Here is a 20,732-nt window from a genome sequence, read left to right as displayed (position 1 = left end):
ATCCGCAAAGTGTCCCCTATCGGACCGTATGATTGGTGCGGCAGAGACATCGCCGCTAAACGCCTATCACAAACGATCTCGGGGAAGCCGTGCTGGCAGGGCCTGTCGGAACCCCTTTTCCCCTCCTCAGACGAAACGCGACGGGGGGTGACAGCTTATTAGGCCGCAGTGAGGGGCCAGGGCGGATCACAGCCCGCCTATGCAAATACGGGCTGCCAAGTGTAGGCCCAGGGGCAGGGTCACGTGACCAGGCTTCCCCCTTTTCTGCTTCCGAAGCACGGCAGGCGCTTTGAAGCGGCTGCCAAGGCTTTTATCAGGCCGAGTGCGTTTACCTGGCCTGTGGGTGAGGAGGAAGATAGGGAAGGCTTGTGGTGGTGGGGGTGGGGGAGCCTGTGTGTGTGTGTGTGTGTGTGTGTGTGTGCATGCGTGTAGGTGTGTAGGAGTGTGTGTGTGTGGGTTTGGGGTGGGGTGGGGGGTTATCACCTAGATAGATAGATCATTGCATGTATATGGCACCTTTTCTGTACTCTGAATGTGCTTTACAGTGATGAGGGAGAAACTCGTCTGAAACACACCCATGTGTAGCACCCACCTGAGTGACGCACGGCAGCCATTTTGTGCCAGAACGCTCACCACAACCAAGCTGAGTGGGACCTGTGTGCCTGTGTCAGTTATCTGGGCTTACCTTGTGAGAGGGTCCACTGATTGAGCTTGACGTGGTACAGAATGGACCTCAGCCTCCACTGTTGGACCAGGGGATACCCAGAGACCTCGCTGTAGTTCACCATCCCTGCAATGGGACAAAGAGGGGGGCAGTGTGCGTGTGAAATGGGGGAGGAAACGCAAATGAAAAACATACAATTTAGCCACTTAGCAGAGCCTTTTTAGCCAAAGTGCCTGACAAACGCTGCCTTTCATGGTTACACAGCCAATACTAGAAATCAAATCAGTGCCATCATAGAGAGATATTAAAAGAACTGCTAAATACCACCTGAGGCTAACTGACCATCATTGCTCATGGGAGTTAAAATGCCAAACATATTACAGCAGAGCCTATTTTCAGTGTATTCCCGGTCAAAATGATTAACTTCTGAACAAAATGAATTTCTGATCTTAAAATCGTGTTAAAATGCAGTGCGGAGATGCTCACTTCGTGAGATCAGGAGATCTTCCCGTGTCACACTTTAACACCCCGGCTGATGAAGTCATTTCCACGGAAACTACTAATTGCGCGGAGGCCCGCTCCACGTCGAGAACGCCGTCGAGCGAGGCGGCGCGTCCGAAGGCCGCGGCAGACGCCGACAGACGGCGGCGTGCGTTTGACGGAGACGCCGGAGATCATTGCTGACGGATACCTCATTACAAAGGCGCGCGTAAATGAAATATGGTGCGGCGCGCATCATACCTGGGACAAATTGAACACATTCATCATCCGCGGCGACTCGGCGACGTAGCGTTGGCGCCCGCGGTCGCGCCGCGCGTTCCCCCGTCCCACGTCACCCAACGCCGAGCCCGCCGCGGCCATTAATCATCTCGTCTCCTACGGCAACCGTCGGCCGCCGGGAGCCCGTGACGGAGATCGTGCCGCTCCGTCAATCCTCCCGGCTGGAAAACAAACAGGCCCTGGACGGGCAGAATCTCCGCCCGTAACCGCGCTTTAGAGCGCCCCTCAGTGCCCCGTGCGTCTGGGAGGCATCGGGGCGGTTACTGCCTGGACAAGGCGGGGCGCGGTCGGGTCAAAACGCGCCGAACGGCAAGGAACACGGGAGCTCTTGGGACGCAGGGTCGGTGACTGACAGACGTGCGTATGCGATGGTCGGGGGTTTACGTGAGACAGAGCAATGGACTGTGGGATTAAACCGGCGCGCACCTCGATCAATGAGCTTCCTCTCATTCTCTCTACACACACACACCCACGCACATCCACAAACACGCACACACACACACACACATACACACACAGAAACGCACACACACACACACACACTCACACCAACACACGCACACACTCACACAAACACACACAGGCATGCACACATACACACTCACACACACACACACTCACACACTCACACCGACACACGCACACACTCACACTCACACATACACACACATCCACAAACACGCACACACACACACACTCACACACACACATACACACATACATGCACACACAAACACACACACACACACAAACGCACACACACACACTCACACACACACACACACACACACTGTGCCACAATCAGAGCTCTGAGCCAGAAGAAAGGAGGCAGAAGCAGCCACTCAATTTCATTTGACAAATAGCATCTCCGGTGCCCTCTAAAGCAGAAAAAAGGGCTAACTGCTTTTGAACGTTAACTCTGAAAGCCACTAACATCAAAAGCCACTAAGCTGTTTTTGATATACGCAAACAGCTATTCCACTGAAGTAGGGAGAAGTGCTTCCACGTTGTTATTTAGTAAGATGCATTAATATAGACTTCTGCTTATTTTGACCAAAGATACCATCTGCATAGCAATTGTTCTTTGGGAAATAAACATCCTTTTCAAACTATTTCAATTCTTGACAGGACATGCAAGAAATGAAATATAAATATCGGCATCACATTACTGGATATGACACATTTATTAGGATTCCATGTAACGCAAAGCTTATTTCCAAAGGCTCGGTTCTCTAAATAAATAAATACTTTGAAGACCCCATATTTTACCGATTACTGAGTACACGAAAATTGGTTGCCATTTCTGCCAAACAAAACAGAAGGTGACAGAACTGCTTGCAAGATCCTGCTGAAATGCATATTTGAACACATTTTACACAGACTTTTACAAAACCTCGAGTCATCCTTAATGTATTCTTCAGGAGATTACAGAGTAATTTAATAAATTGGTTCTTACGCTTTATTGAAACGAAAGTTTCTCCTCATTTATTTATTTATCGTCTTAGCGGGTGTCCTTATCTGAAGCTTACTAAGCTTGCATTTGTACATGGCAGTTTAGACAGCTCGATATTTACTGGATTTATTGGGTTGGAGAGGGGGTGGGGCCCCGGGGTTTTGAACTGACAGCCACGTGGCGCGGTGGTGGAGGGAGGGAGGTGACTCAGGGATCTGACCCCTGACCCTGTACTGCACTGTAAACCTCTGCCCTTTACTGCGTCAGCATATACAAAATTAATTTGATCATTTTTACATATAACTTAGGTACATTACCCTGTTCCCATGTTCTGGATAAGTGAATTACCAAAGCAGCAATGTACCATCCCATTGTACCATGTAACAGAACAACAAGCTGTGAAAACAGTACACTCCACTTCATACTGTACAGAAGAGTACACGGATTTTAGAGAAACTGGCATGGCCCAGTGGCCCATTAACGGGAAGTATGACAGCCTTTCGCAGGCTGACGACACGACAACAGCCCGCTTGCAGACAGTCGAGGCGAGGCAGTCAAGATGAAGCCCGGCGTTTAAGAAAAGACAAAATGGTGGATGAACAGTCCTGCCACTCACAGAGTATCTGCTAAAAGCTGCCATGGAGACAGCTGTTGGCCACAGCATTCCGATACTTGCTTGCTAAGTGTTGTTTCCTGTCCACTTGTTCAGACGTGCTGTGTACCTATTAGTAAGATAATATCTTACTGCATATGCAAATATCGTTATCAGCTAACACTCACTCTATAGACATTAGCCTTGACAAACATGCATATATCTACATACTGACCTGTAGGCAATGCAGATTACTGTAAAATGGAAGCCAGATAAGCTCTGCTAAGAGTGATAATCTGGACGATCGATTCCAACCCTACATCTCCAAACAAATAGGGCAAAAGAGAGGCTGAGAATGGGATCTTCATCTCATTTACTAATACTAATACTGACCTAATATGTTACATTTTACATTTACATTTACATTTTAGTCATTTGGCAGACGCTTTTAATCCAAAGCGACTTACAAGTGCATAGGTTCTACCATAAGTCAAAGCATCACATTCAGAACTAGCAAAATACACATGAAATGCTGTTCTAAACATAGTTGTCATCATAAGTGCTTTTTTTGGGGGGGGGGGGGGTTAGACAAGGATAGGGATATCAGAAAGGAGGGGCAGGGGATATCAGGAGGCAGGACTAAGGTAGAGTTTGAAAAGGTGGGTTTTGAGTCTGCGTCGAAATAGGGGGAGGGATTCTGCTGTTCTGACAGTGGTAGGCAAGTCATTCCACCACTGAGGAACCAGAAACGGAGAACAGGCGTGAACGTTCAGCTCGACCGCCAGGTGCACTATAATAATATGCAATTATTACTACAGGATAACACTCCCTGTTCTTCTTACAAATGAGCAGCAGTACATACAATGTAGTACCTAAGCCTTGGTCAATAATAGCCAGGTATATCATGGGACGGGGCAAATCCATGCAAGCAGTCCTGTAGTCCAGGCGGACATGTTTGACTGAATGAGGACCTGAGGACGTGGAGAGCCTGGCTACTAAAGAGAGTGAGAATTGTCAGCAGTGGAAGGGCCCTGTCTCTTCCAGTCCATAACTCCCCTCTCCCCCACCCCACCCCTGAGTCCTCGTGCTCTTACTGTCTGACAGAATGATTAATACGATGGCACTTCACACCACAAACACACAAGTTCAGAGACTCCACCCGGCTCACTCGACCGCACCGCACACCCAGTTGCCATGCAGGACCGTGGTGTATAAAGGAAAACAAAATGGCCGCCCAACTGCTCGACTGTTCAAATACATACATTCTTCACTGTTCTATATGTACCATCGCTTGGATAAATACTGCATTCTGATTGGTTGACAGCCATGCATTGTATTTGTGTCCAGAGGTGGTAAAGTGTATATTGGCATGGTGATCTAGGTAATAATTCAACAAAAACTTTAATTGAAATTGTCTGAAATTGTATTTCACACCGCAAAATAAAAGGAAGTGTATCTATAGCAACAGGGAATACACTTAATTCCCAAAGCTAATATCTACGGTTAAATATGGAGATAATGTGGTGCGATCATAGTTGCAACACATTACATCTACCTAAGCATTTTTCTGGTCAGAGGTGCTGTATTTTTTTTTTTAAGTTTGAAAATAGTTAGAGTAAATGAAACAGAGTAAATGACACTATACAGTATGTAGTATAAAACCTCGACAACCATATCAACAACAAACAATGACATCAAAAGATTCAGAAAGATACTCCTCTGTGCCTCGGCAAAACAAGCCAGTCAGAGCAGATGGCAGAACGCTGCCCTTTGTACAATCAGAGCGAACAACAAACACGTCAGATACAAAGTTAATGAACAACTCCGGAAAAGAGGTAGGGTTTGATTTTAATTTGTCTCCGAGGGCCTGGTCTATATTTACCCCTCGCAACGCTGTCATATCTGTTTAATGGACATGTCGCGGATAAAGACAAGTTCGAGGTCGCTCGAGGTTGTCGCTGTTTTCATACCCGTGGGTCTGTTCATCTCTTCTGTTTGAGGTCACTAATATCTATTCCGCATGCCAATAAAATTCTCTGGAGTGCAATTTAAATTGCCGCAACATACCAAAAGCAGACATGAAAAGGCCGCAATAATTAAAATGCATGAAATGGAAATTTTAATTGTGCATAATTTCCTTTAATTTAATGTAATTTTAATTTGATTAAACATATTATTGTTTGCTAGAACTAATTAAATTGGAATCAACTGTAAAAAAAAAATCTTTGTACAATGTTATAGGTATTCTATTTAGTTTGAGAAGTTAACTTTCTACTCATTCTAAATCTGCTTTTCACTGATTCTCAGCCCTGAAAAGACCATTAACACACCTCATTGATCTTTCAAACATTAGCAGTTCTGTGGATCTCCAGTACCGGGGTGACAGACCCCTAATCTGACATATAAATACATTACATTCATTGAGCAGATGTTCTTATCCAGAGTGACATGGAACACAAGGTATCTCAACATAAGTGCATTCAGTGGATTTACCATATACGCACCAGAGCAGGCTAACAGCATGCCCAGGTCAGAGGACATAATACTATAATTATTAATACTAATATTATTAATTATTAATTATTATTATTATTATTATTATTATTATTATTATTAAACTAAAGCACTGAAAGGACAGCTACAGTGGGGTGAAACATGTTGGGCACCTCTGGTTTAAATGTCTGTTACAACAAATCTGTAGATGATGTGTCATGAAATGGCATTAAGAAATGTGTCATGTTTAACTTTGTACCATTTAGAGGTAAGACTTGCTTCTGTTCACTTAGATATTAATTGCAAAAGGCCTTTTGAACAGGGGCACCCACATTTTTGCACACCGCTGTATACCGAGCAAAGCCAAAATACAAATCCTGAACGCTTATCGATTAGTTTCAAAACAAGCGCTAAAAAGAAACCATTTTGTCCTTGAGAAAATATGCATTTGCGATGACAAGAACAGGCCGTGCAGCCCGTGTAGGGTTGTTGTGTTGCCTTCTGTAGAGTAATCACCTTGTATTGTGTCAAGCCTCTTGTTCACATAGGATGTGTCCCTGTCTCAAAAGCAGAAAGCAGATCCAGCAGCTGCTACCCACAGTAAACAATACGCGTTAATAAATAATGCATTAGTATTGCATCTTTAGTGCTGAATCCAGCTATTTTATGAGCCTTTGCACGGTACAAAGAGCTGGATCCAGAGGAGGGGTGTTCAGATTGCCGCAGAGAGAGTGTTTCCATAGACATTCCACGTCTTCTGAAGGACGTGCTCCAAGCATTCAGGCAGTCTTCAGGCAAGGTTGGACTGGCCGTCCTTCAATTCAGCGCCCCCTACCCAATATGCAACCACCCCCCCACACACACCGCTAATCCATAACCCCAATCATCCATAAAGGGTCAGTTTCTGTTGGGGTTTTTCACCACCACAAAAAAACTGATTTGGACAAAATCACTTGCCCTGCCATTTCCGATTTTCTTGGCATACAAATCTCAAACTCGAACCACCTAGTTTACCAAAGGTAAACAGACAGAATCAGAAGGGGTACAAAAGGGTATTACAGAAGGTGACAATGATATGCGTGGGGAAGGAGTGAAAGGAGTATTTTCATCCCTTCTCTTTGGCCAGGTGAGGACACTAGGGAAGAACACCAAGCCGAGCGAGTGAGAAAATCACACTCAGTCTCGGTAATAATGCCAGGGAATAATTACTTTAATGACGGCACTCTGGAGCTGATTGAACCAACGTGTGGCGGTTTAACAAAGAGACAGAGAAGGTAAGCCACCTCAGTGCACTTGCTGGGGAGGAAAGGTGCCACTGAGGGGTCCATTTCACAGATTGAAAACACATCACCATAAATATCCAAAAATGGAAGTTAGCCCACGACAGCTGGCTCAGCATGTTTTTACGTCTCAAATTGAGATTGCAAAAATACTGACTTGCACCACGGAACCGAGCGTACGGTCACGACAATTTCACTGGTGAGAGAACACGGGTCTGTAAAATCCATGTAATATACACTGTTTTATGGCATAAGGAAGAAGTGGAGTGCACTGGTTTCACGGTTTATTGTTCTGTTACATTGTACGGTGAGATGGTTCATTTTGCCCTTGCTTTGGCAATTGACTTATCCAGAACATTACGATGCACAGTAATGTACTTTCAATGATATTGAAAAATGACCCAATTTTTAGAAATGCATTTTCTATCTGCTGAATCAGCAAAGGACAGAGGTTCACAGTGGAGTTCAGGGGCAGTGAACAGAGTTCGTGGCCAGACTGCTGAGTCACTGGGGATGGGTTCTGTCTGACATGGTTGCTGTATCCTTGTCTTGACCACAACCAGATCAGCTGCATTATGTAAACAAGGACACTTAAAATAACAATTAACGGACCCACAGTGTCATTGATGCAAAGAACCATGAGTGCCCAAAAGCTCCCCATTGTGTAGAATATTCAGCCTGCTAAGCGTGAGTCAGTCAGTCAGTGACAGCGTCAGTGAGTCAGTCAGTGAGTGAGTTAGTGAGTCAGTCAGTGGGTTATAAGCCAGGTCCACGGGATCTATATGAAAACTTTGATTTTATGAATGGGACCCAATGCAAGCATACCTCAATTATAGATGCAGTAAGACATGCTGTTCATCCTTTGCAAATGTTTTTAGTTCTGTCATTTCTGAAAACTGGGGAATAAAATATCCCTGTTGTACGGACTAAAAATGTACCAGCATGAATAATCGGATGTCTGTAATTTCCAATCTGCTGGTTTCGGCTCATTGGTTAAGTACCGGGGCCTGACCTAAGACTAAAGAGAAAATTCACCTTACGTGCTGTGGGTGGCTGAAGTCTGTCATAAATCCCTGTCAAGGAGCTGCTTGATATTCAGCTCTGGATGACTGACATGGAAGACTCACACAGGAGAAGCAATGGAGTAAGACCGGCAGACTTTGCATACAGTTCTCTCCATAGAAACGGACAGTTAAAAATCACTGTGCGCACTTTTCCTTTTGGAAATGATGTGAATAGCTAGAGCTTTTTCGCACTGTAAAAACAAAGAAATAAGACAACCTCAACAAGTGTTTTCGTCTTATAATTAGACACAAAGTCCTACACTTCGCTAAATATGAGACAGTTCGATTAATTTCAAATCTATCTATCACTGGAAAATCTATCTACTTGACAGAAAATAAATAGTTTTGAGTGTGATAAGTGCCACAACACTTACCGTACTCTTACTTACTCACGGTACTTACTACTTAATCCTATGTTAGACTGTCTGTCTTATACAGAAATGTTTCACCATCTTGGCTTGCAGTTTACCTAAAAGCTCTCGAGTCTGGTCAGGAACACCCCAAGGGTCTAAATTATATAGCTACAGATATTACAATGGCTCGTTTCACTTAATTGCAGAGCATTACAAGAAGAGACGTAGGCGAGACAGAGGGAACAAGACCAGTGAGGAGGAGAGTGAGCAGCCCAGTTTCACAAAGTACAGCAGCTGCAAGGTGAACAGCCTGTTAGACAGCACAAAGCAATATGGTGGAATGCCATCTGCAGTCCTTGAAAAATGCTACGCGTGTTTTATCCTCCCATAGTTCTTCATTTAGTTTAACGTAAACTTTGAACTTCCGTGTAAACTTTCTCAGTGTGCACTAGTTTAAGACAGTAAACACAAAAACTGAATATGACAAATGATGATGATGGTAACTCAGCTTCTGACAGCATCGCTATCCTGACAAGTTCTTAGGGAGGCTCCACAAGATTTGCTTACAAAGTTACATCAAAAAATAAACAGTATTTGCCATGGTACGGTCCACAAAAAAACAACCAAATCCACCTTTAGCAGCAAAAGCTTGAAAACATAAATTATAAGATGTATAGACAATGTATGAGAAGCGTACAGCACTATGACCCACATAGAAACTGATGCTACGAGAACACATTTTGATACTCCCTGAAAGCAGCTCAAGGTGACAGAACTTCCTGCTCTGACAAAGCCGGGGGAAGGAAGCGAGCTGGTCTGCGTCGTCTCGGCAACGCTGAAACACCTCTGTGCCTCCGCGGTCACAGGTCCATATGCTGGGACTTTAATTAAGAGGGAATTGGGGAAAAGCTTCTGTGTGGCTCCATGAATCACTGCCACTTTCCCTGCGTCAACAGTCATCGGATGTCCAAACCGGGCCGGGCGAAAAGTCAGAGGTAAGCGTTCATAGGGTGTCGTTTTCACAGCTAGACGGTGACTGAGACGTTGGAATCAATATTCCCGGATTCACCGCTATTTCTTCGATAACTACGGTCTTTCTCTCGACATAGGCGGACTTTCTACTACCCCAGGGGCAGATGACGTCACTGCGAAAATCATTAAAATGAAATAAAAGACAGTCGGTCTCTGAAGACGCGCAGGGTTTCTGGAGCTGAAAGCGCTCGTCGTGGCTACAATGCTCGTCACGGCCACCCTTAAGGCTGCTGGACCCCTGGCGAGACCTCCACTGTATTAATTATCACATCTAATGTCGTCTGTTAATTAATTGACGTTTAATGCAGGAAACGGCTCCTGCATTTCCATGCAATTAATCAGTGTCAACGAACAAATCAAACCCCAAAAGTGATTACCGTTGAGGGCTGCTCCCAAAATTGAATTTTAATGGCGCTCGCTATCTTCTCTGTGTGCCAGAAACTGTGGTCTGTGCTGGCGCCAGGGCCATATCACTTATTTATACCCTGCTTCTGTCCAGAGACTATGCGCTTCATATTTTCTTTTACTTCTGAGAAGTCACAGTAAAAAAAAGAAAGAAAACGTATGTCTCCACTTTTTCAGCCTTGGTTTCATAACGAATGTGTACCGATATGGATAGAAAAGCGGCTTTTGGAGCAGCGGGGAAATTAATCTGACAAAGAATGCGGACGTTGTCGCTATTTGCCTTTGCTAATTCTCACCCGCTAAATATGAGCCGGAGCTCACAGCTGCATCCGTAAGCCTCGTTTAGACTGAACAGTAAAATATTAATTATCCATGCTGCCTGGGACCAAGGCAAGTTCACGCAATCTGCAGACCTGTAAATTCAAATTGCCTTGGCAACCAAACAATTAATTGTAAGCGCATTACCAGCCAGAAATACGCGGGACCGTGTTAATGGATTCCCTTTTCATGTACGCGCTGTTCCACCAATTAAGGACAGACATGGATGAGAGTTAGAGGCGGTGAGGTGTGGGAGGCGGTTTCAGTCTACTGGACAACTGTAACATTTACAAAATAATAACATTTCACAATGAAACGCCTTTACCCTGCTACAATGACACGAAAACATAACACAGGTGGAAATACAGATCTAAAAACCTATGCGTTTTTCTCTGTCTGAAAGAAACTCACATGAAAGCTTAAGGCTCCATTTTGATGGTACAAAAACAACAACATAAGATGTGAATGCAGTGGTTTACTGCAGAATTTGAATTGGTATTTTAGACTAGTATTCTGTTACATCAGTACTGATTTTATTGCTTAAAATCTGAGCCGGTACGCTAACGGTCTTTACAATACACCACGAATGTGCTTTTAGTACACGTATACATGTTGCAGTAATACCAGAGAGACTGGGGTTATGGGAAATAGAAATATATCATAACTATTCAAATTGAAAAGCAAAAGCAATGTATCAGTAATTAGGAATGAATTCGTGAAGATGAATGAAAAGTCATGTAATGCTGTATTACAGTAACAGACAGTCGAGCTCCACGATCTGTGACTGAATAGAACGCAGCATTCATTCAAAGTAATTTTTAAAAACTAGTAATAAGCAGCACACACCCATTCACGTCGTATGAATCTTCCGATCTTTTCAACTATTCAATGTCTTTTGAAACATCTTTTGAAATTCCTTTGATACACTTGTCAAGGTAGTCGATCTGATCGCACATCTGTTAAAAATTGGCCAATGTATGAAGCTACAGCAAAGGCTTTTCTATTACTTCTTTTGAGTCATTATTCAGAAACGATTTTTCTTTTCTTTCCACACCAAACAGAATGACCTCTGTGGTCATTTTCTTAACATTTTACAGTATTTTTAGTTTTAAATAGATTGTTCAGGATTCAAGTATTAAGTGCAAAAAAAAGGCGAAGCGCATGGTGCGTAATGACCAAAGCCTCACAAAAACTTTTGCTCTTTCAATTCAGTCAACCAAGCAATTGTTGTACTCCAACGAAAGAAAAAAAGAGAAAAAAATAAACAAGATTGCATTCTCTTAAAAAAAAAACAGAACCATTTTTCTCATCAAATATCAAGTCATATTTAAAATGCATTGCGCAGCTTTCATACACACCATAAATTATTCTCCCCCAAAAGGCCTGACATTCTCTTATGCCACCAATTACAGTGTGACCTAATAAAATATAGATTTTCTGCTGTCTCATCGCAGCGCGTTTAAAGTCACCAGGTGTCAGGAGACGCAGCGAAGGGACGAGACCCCCAGGGGCGCCTTATCCGCGGAAGCGCAGGGGCTTCCGCGTGTCTGATGAAGCCGTTCCCCACCTCGCCTGTCTCCAGCGCCTCTTTCCCGCCTTTTGACGGAAAGCAATTAAAGCTAAAACCGTTCCGCAAGTCACTTTTAATGACCGCTACTTACTGTATTTGTTGTCATGGTTCTTGTTCCCGTGTTGAAATGAACACCAAAGAAATAGGGATTCAGGACAAGACCCTGCCTTCATTTTCTTTATAAAAATTTGCGCAATAACAATGGCATCAGATTGCTGTACCATGCAAACTCACAGATCTCACACTTATTATAATGGTGTGTTTCCACAATTGGACAGTGCCACATTGGTACTGGGGATTGAGTTGAGACATTGATTAGCTGAACACATGGAGGGATGTTTATTAATGAAAAAAAGGCATTGCCATCGCACTACCAACAGAAGGTCAATTCCAGTGTGTTTAGCTGGAGTTTAAACCTAAGGTTACAACCTCTAGACCACAGACTGCATAACAACTGGAACAGCTTTTCAAGTCTGTGAAATAAGGATTAGCTGTTTAATGCAGTTCTTTGGTCTGAGGTTTAAACCCCAGCTCAGCACATTGCAATTGAAAAAGTGTTTTATTGTAGTTTATTTGTTTTGTTTTTGTTGAAGTAAGACTGGTATGCCTGTCAGTATTCCCTGAGAAGTGAGATATCGTCTTTGATTTCAAGAGCTAATGTGATGTTACTCAACTCCATTCTCACTGCAAATATCAGTTTTCTGCTTAAAAATCTTTTGTGCTAATTAGGCTTTCTTGTTATTTTTACTGAATAATGATGCAGATTTGATCTAGCTTGGCAGGCATCCCCTAATTGTCCTTTGAGAAATAGAGTTTATTTCATGAAAAGCAGTTCTTAAATTATAAATGTGAAATGTAAAAAATCATGAAGAAATATGCTTAAACCATCGTGCAAAGAGTCTAAAAAGAATCAGGGTTTATACACAGGTGGAAGCACATTTTCCATTCAGCTTCCTGTCTCAAACAAACAAAAAGTCGAGTGACATTTAAATAATTAAGATTTTGGGTGGGTGTGTGCGTTCTTTTGTGAGTTTCTTGTTCTTGTTGAATACAATGGAAATTATTCATCAAAAGTGCAACTCCTAATTCAGCTGTAAAATTGTGGCTTTTTCTGTCCTAAATTGAAGTTTTAGATCTGTCTACTTGCTCTGTGGTTTCAATAAGCCCGGAGGAATTGTATTGACCTGAGTTTATAGATTAACGCGGCTCTTCTTCTGCTCTTTTCGGGCCTGCATCTGCCCATTTCCAGCTCTGGAGGTAATTACAATGGGAAGGCCCTGTCTGGAAAAGCCTGATACAATTCTCAAGGCACATGTTTGGAAAGATTTTTTTCTGCAATTTTTTGCCTTTCATTGATAGATTTGCAGTTGATAGCGGGTTCCGTACATGAAAGCTAAACAACAAAAGACCAAAGGCCGGAGAACATACACACATCCATACATACAGTGTGTACACACACTCACACACAAAGCCCACACCTTCACACTTGCACACACAAGCCTGGACACCATTCACAACAGACTATACACAGTCCAATACACCTAGAACATCAGCCATTTTCTTGAGGCTCATACAGAATAATAAATGATATGCAAGACAGCTGGATTGGGAGGTCTCAGCAGATTCAGCAACAACCCTTTCTTCTGGCCACCAACCGAGCTCCATCAGCCTGCTCCAACAAGCTTCAGGTGGTCCGCGATAATACGTCCGGGACTTCAAACCTTCAACAGGGCATTCCTGATTGGACGGGCGTCTGCCGAGCCAAACTACTCACGAGTCACAGCAGGATCCACCCCAGATCTACATTCAAAAGGCTTCACGACGATGAACTATGATTGAGGAGGCGAAGCCCCTAAAGTCAGCCATTTCTCAAACCTGTTGTCAGCTGTTTTAGCATGGCAACAGCAGACCTTCACTTGACATTCACGTCCGTGCGCTAACCCGACAGACTGCTAAGTGGCCCGTACAGTACCTGACTTCCACGTTTGCCACAACGTTAGAGTTTTTTGGGGGGGGCATTTGCCGCTCCTCGTTGGATACTCAGGCACACCTGGCAGCTGTTTTGCGTCGTTATGGGAAGCGCTAAGCGCAACAGCTCCCCGTAGACACGGGACCACATAGCGGAGCGTCGCTCAATCCCGCCCCGCTGCTTCCCGAGAGGGATGAGGGCACGTCGGTTTTCCGAGCCGGAAAAAGAAACAGGAGATGGTTCTCTTTCTTCATCCTCGCGGATAACCCCCCCATTTTCCCCCGCCCTTACCGTGACTTACCTGCTTCCAATTAAATCAAGATGTATTTGCCTTTCAAAGCTTCCTCTCCTCTGCTTCCCCGTTGGAATAATTGATGGAGCCCTCTGGCTGATGATGAATGGCTCTCCGAGTGGAAGATGAATAGGTGGATGAATGTCTTGCCCTGGGAGGCTTGGAGCACGGGGCTCCAGGACTGCTGACACGGTGACAAATACACTGACCGTGGCGCCAACCCGCCAAATGTGGCAGGGGGTGGGACCGCGGGGCCAGGGGGGGGGGGGTTGGAGTGCTTTATGGCTCGACAGGTCCCCGCGGTTTCTCCAGAACATCCACGTCAGGCCTCCGCCGGGGCCTTGTTGACGGGAGTTTTCTGGCGGCTTCGCCCGAGGGGCAACCTCAGGAGCGGCGGAGCAGGAATGGCGGTTTGAGGACAGCGCTCACGCGACCTGGGACGGCGGGATTTCGGGCCAGGGAGAGACGGACAGGAACGATGCCTCTTCCTCGGTCTGAGCGGCTGAGCGATGAAGCAGGCAGCTGTGACTCTGCTGTCCGAGACGCAGCTGTGCTGCTCCGGGAATATACACACCCCTGGGGCGAAGCACAGATGTCTGTGCAGCTGGGCTGACCCCCCAACAGAAAGGCAGTAAGCTGGACTGGCCCTCCAATAGAAAGGCAGTCAGATGGACTGACCCTCCAATAGAAAGACAGTAAGCTGGACTGGCCCTCCAATAGAAAGACAGTAAGCTGGACTGGCCCTCTAATAGAAAGGCAGTCAGATGGACTGACCCTCCAATAGAAAGGCAGGCAGATGGACTGACCCTCCAATAGAAAGACAGTAAGCTGGACTGGCCTTCCAATAGAAGGACAGTAAGCTGGACTGACCCTCCAATAGAAAGAGAGTGAGCTGGACTGGCCCTCCAATAGAAGGACAGTAAGCTGGACTGACCCTCCAATAGAAAGAGAGTGAGCTGGACTGGCCCTCCAATAGAAGGACAGTAACCTGGACTGACCCTCCAATAGAAAGACAGTAAGCTGGACTGGCCTTCCAATAGAAAGACAGTAAGCTGGACTGGCCCTCAATAGAAAGACAGTAAGCTGGACTGGCCTTCCAATAGAAAGACAGTAAGCTGGACTGACCCTCCAATAGAAAGTCAGTAAGCTGGACTGACTCTCCAATAGAAAGAGAGTGAGCTGGACTGAGACACACAGAGGAAGCAGCTTGATGAGCCGCAACTGGTATTCTCTCCTTTAGCGATGCCTTACGAAGCACACCAGGCTTTACTTATTATTGCTGCACCTGAGTGAGTTGATAGCCTGGGGGCTGTTGTCCTCCATTCTGACCACCCTTGACTCCATCCTCCTCTTTAGACCCAAGGCTAGACTACCTCACACGACTACATCACTTAAAAAAGGCACTTCTCAGAAACAAAAGAGGAGAGAAAGAGGTTAATAACAGTTCAGCCCAGCGAGCCGTATCCAGGCCAGGGCTAATAATAAGCGCACGCGTCGGCCACCTGCGAGGAGGCGCTTCCTGTGCTCAGCGCGCCGTGCTGCTAGCGGTATCCAGGCCAGGCGGATCGAGCTGACAGCTGCACACGCTCAGTAACCCACTTCTGCAGCTGGAGTCCTCGCCCGAGCGGTCTCGCCCCGGAGTCCAAAGTCACCGTCCCAGAAGGGATTTGAACCCGCAGTCACGGTCCGCAGTGCCCCGCTACCTGAGCGTTACGGGCGCGCGATAGGGAAGCCGGGCCGTCCGGGGGCGGGCGGGGGGTCGGGGTGGGGGAAGCATTAGCTCACTGCGATGGGACGGGCCGGGAAGGGGCTGTCGCCCAGGGCACCCGTGGATAAAGAGGCCTCCTTACCACAGCACAGCGCAGACCCGTGGGGAGAGGAGGTGCTCCATTTCAATTGTTTTCTTTTTGTAAAGCTCCAACCTCAACCCTGTCCCCCTCAACATGCACACAGACTCACGCACCGGCACGCACACACACACACATGCACACACACACACTCACACACACTCACACACACACATACACTCACGCACCAGCACGCACACACACACACACGCACACACTCACACACACACACTCACACTCACACATACTCACACACCGGCACGCACACACACACACACACACACATGCACACACACACTCTCACACACACACACACACACTCATGCACACACACACACACACACATACACTCACGCACCGGCACGCACACACACATACTCACGCACACACACACACACACACACTCATGCACACACACACACACACACATTCACGCGCACGCACACACACATGCACACGCACACACTCATGCACACACACACACATACCCTCGCACACACACGCACACACACGTACACACACACACATGCACACACACACACTCACACACACATACACTCACGCACCGGCACGCACACACACACACACACACACATGCACACACTCACACACACACACTCACACTCACACATACTCACACACCGGCACGCACACACACACACACACACACACATGCACACACACACTCTCACACACACACACACACACTCACACACACATACACTCACGCACCGGCACACACACACACATACTTACGCACACACACACACACACACACTCATGCACACACACACACACACATTCACGCGCACGCACACACACATGCACACGCACACTCATGCACACACACACACATACCCTCACACACACACGCACACACACGTACACACACACACACACACACACACACACACACACACTCACGCACACACACACACACACACACACACAGATTGAGGTCTCTAATTGGCACCTGTCTTAACTGATGCTGCGGCAGGTCTTTGCCTGCCAGTAAATGAAAGTCACACAGTGACTTCTTAAAATGGCCACAGCTCCATGGCAAGGTCCCCCTCCCTACAAGCTCTGCCCTGCCTACCACTTTATCCCAAACACAGACACACAAGCAGCCCTTTAAAAACCCAATTTTTAGCAGGGTGTTCCTTTAAGGGTGGCCAGACTGTTGCCGGTACTTCAATCCCCTTAGCAGGCCCTTTGTACACTGTACACTCTCTGACAAAATGGTTCCAAAAGGAACCCTGTGTTTCCAAAGAACAACCCTATCTAGTTCAAGGGTTTCTTTGTCAGGCAAAATGGTTCTTTGTCTGGGAGCTTTCACACTTCACACCTATGATAGAGGGCTCCATTGAGAATTGAAAAGGTTTTTTTTTTTTTCACTTTCTTTTCTGAGACTTGAAAATGCTTGCACATCATGCCAAACCCCTCCATCTTGATTTAGATGTTAGATTTTTTTTTTTTGTTTCTGCTTGTAGTTTTTTTTTTCTTTCAGGACATTCTGGGGTTAAGAGCCTTGACGGAGGGATGGAACGGCAGAACGGTGACAGGGCTCAGAAGAACCCTCCGGGCTGTTCCAAACGTCACACCTCAAGTAGAACCCCTGTCAGCATATAAAAATAACTGCAGAATTGCAGAGACATAGACATATATATTTATGCTTACATATATTTTATGTTTTCTTCATATCACAAGGGGAACTTGTGATGAAGATGAAGGAGGCCCTACTGCTATTTGTGGGGACTGACACAAAATAAAAAAGAAATAAGACACATTATTGGAAATGAGCATCAGCTTAAACTTGTATGCAGTTTTATATGTGTGAGAAAATATATACGGAAATAAAGTTATAATTATTTTTTTCGAATATAGTAGCCGTAATAGCATACTACTTTTATAGACTAATAAATTTAACATTTTCCTGGACAAGCACAGATTAGTTTGCCCACGTTAACTCGGCCAGCTGTACATTTGAGGGAAAACTGCATTAATATGTGATATGTAGATAATGGCAAACGCTGACTCAATATGAAGTACCTATATTACATTATGTTTAGACATTTAGCAGATGCGCTAAAGCAAATTAGACTGCTTACATTATTACATGCAGTCTGTTAAAAAGCCAGGCTTTTACTGAAGCAATTCAGGTTAAGTACCTTGCTCAAGGGTACACGGACGAAACAAGCATGAAGTCCATGAATCCAGTTCCTGAAACATTATCCCAGTGAAGCATCGCGTTCTGGAGGAGAAGACTGAAAGTGTGAAACTACAGCTCCATGACCAGATCCTTTCCCTGTCTCCGAATGAACGCACAAGTTTACATATGCAACCTGCGATTTGGAACCCCAGCCAGACACAAACTGCCTCAAAGTCAGCTGAGATAATTTGGAGAGAGGACTGAATGTGACAGCCTGACAGGACTGTCAAAACAGGAACCCAGATATTAGAAAGGAGAACAAAAAACTGGGCATGACAAGTAAATATCTCTATGGGAAAAGAAAATAAAGAAATAAAGAGGATGATTTATTCAGTGTTAAAGCCAACCCGCTGTTAATTTAGCATTGGGCCTTAGGAGCACTATTCTTCATCGGCAGACAGGCGGGAATCTGCAGCATATGTAACTTGAACGGGAGATGACAAACGACGCGCCATTTTGAAGGCTGACTAGCTCTGCGAGGCTTTCTTCCCTCCCCGTAATGAGGGCAGTTTGTTTCTGACCCCTCGATTTCGCGTCTTAACTGCTGGCGAGCGCCGTGTTTGTTCACTGGCGAGAAACGGACAGGATTCAAAATCTGTGCTCTAATGAATTCCGAAAAGCAACCCCCCCCCCTCCCCCCCCACCTCCCTTTCCAGACCACCCACACCCGACACCATGCCTTGTGAAAAACGATTTGGCTAATACCCCTACATCTCCTTCCAGTTACTCATTTGTGAGGAAGATCTGGCTGTGGGCTCAAAGTATAGAGTAGGCTTTAGCGAGTGGAAGTCTGGGCCGTGGAGGGGGAGTGGGAAGGGGGGTGGGGGGTGTTTGTATATACTGTACGACCTCACATACTGAATTTTATTATTTATCACAGGAACACATGTTTTAAGCACACGGTGTGTTTGCGTACGAGGGAAGCCGCAGAGAATCACAGGCAAACCCAAATGAGTCCTGACAAAAGAAACATAGTCGAGACTAAAGCCGACAGGAGCTGAGGTGTCTTTTGCTCTTCGAAGTTCACCTTTCGCACCTGTTTCCATGGCAGGTGTCTCACCGAAAACGGCATTCAAACAGCAGAGCATTCTTACCGTAGAGCAATTACTGAGCAAGGACACTTCTTCTGTCATCGGCGATTCCGATGTGAAGGCCTGACAACAAGAGCTTCTCCGGCAGGCGTTGATCAGGCCATGTCTCAGAAACTTCTCTGAATATGACCTCGATATTCAATATTATTATTATATAAATACTTTGGAGACATTTCCGCGCACGGTAATGCGCTGACCTAAATAAGAATCCCTCACGATTAATCCAAATGACTTCTCCCTGTCTCACTTTCCGACAAATCCGGAATGCCGAACTCCCCGGCATTGCTAATTTACCGTCTGATACAGGGGGGCGAGAATGAGTCATTGCGTGCTTATTGTACCTCAACCAAAATTATCACCTGAGCGAGTCTATAGGCCCTGTGTCTCTAACGGACCGTCAAGGTGAGCTTTCATTTCCGGCTGCACGCTCCGTTCCCGTTTAAACGACAGCCCCGGACGACCGCGGAACAACGAGTCCCACCGGGGCGGAAAATCAATTTGTCAATTTTAACACACGTTAGGTCACACTGACACACGTTTCTGATGTTGGGGGGGAAATTAAAAAGGATTCTTATTTAATGATAAGCGTCGGCGATAAGTCACGCGCCGTGAGCTAGCCCGAGTAAACGCGCCCGTTCGAATCGGGCGGTTTTGCTCGGCGGCTGCGCGCACTGTGTGTCGAACGAGCACGCTAACCGGCAGAACGACATTGTTGCCATTATCAACCTTTACCTTCTGTTGAGCGGCTAATTCCATTATGTTTATACCGCACATTAGCTGGTAATTCATTAAGAGCCGGGCCGTTAATGGCTCGTGTGAGGAGTGTGCACACAATTGTAAAAGCAATATTGTCTGCTGTCATAATTGAGCAGCCCGTAACTCAGGACATTTAGTGTGTGCATGACTAAGTGCTGGAACAGGTGCACACCATTCTGATGCATTATGGGAAGAGCTTTCGGAATGAATTGCTTTTTTATTATTTATTCGAAATTCCGATCATGCCCTCAGTTACTAGCTTTAAAGCCTTTTAAAGCTCTCATACATATAAAGTGATATTAATATAATTTTGTTTTGATCACTATGCAACTGTGCTCAGACCACATTCGTTTTTAAAGTAAGTTTTCCCAAAATGTAAAATGATGTCTATTTGATTTTGGTGCTAAGTCATGCATTTTTATACTGGCATATGAATTAGTCTAGCATCTAACATTCCCACAGTAGATATACCCAGGTGTCCTCTTTGCAGTTTGGATTTGTGCATATACAAGAGCCTGTGTTGAGTTACGGGCGCCATGTTGTCATACTCCAGTTTTAAAGTGC

The 20,732-nt window shown here is 45.5% G+C and overlaps 1 protein-coding gene across 1 annotated transcript in view; it reads right to left on the bottom strand.

Annotated features, from left to right (window-relative positions):
- astn1 (astrotactin 1) overlaps positions 1-20,732 on the bottom strand; it is a 354,373-nt gene that overhangs the window by 110,797 nt on the left and 222,844 nt on the right. The window contains exon 15 of the mRNA XM_061243332.1: positions 686-790. Within this exon, the coding sequence (XP_061099316.1) occupies positions 686-790 (105 nt within the window). The remainder of the gene's footprint in view (positions 1-685; positions 791-20,732) is intronic.

This window comes from Conger conger, chromosome 5, assembly GCF_963514075.1.
Source record: "Conger conger chromosome 5, fConCon1.1, whole genome shotgun sequence".
NCBI lineage: Eukaryota > Metazoa > Chordata > Actinopteri > Anguilliformes > Congridae > Conger > Conger conger.
Note: the sequence above shows the minus strand (reverse complement) of the source record. Positions and strands in the feature narration are given on the sequence as shown.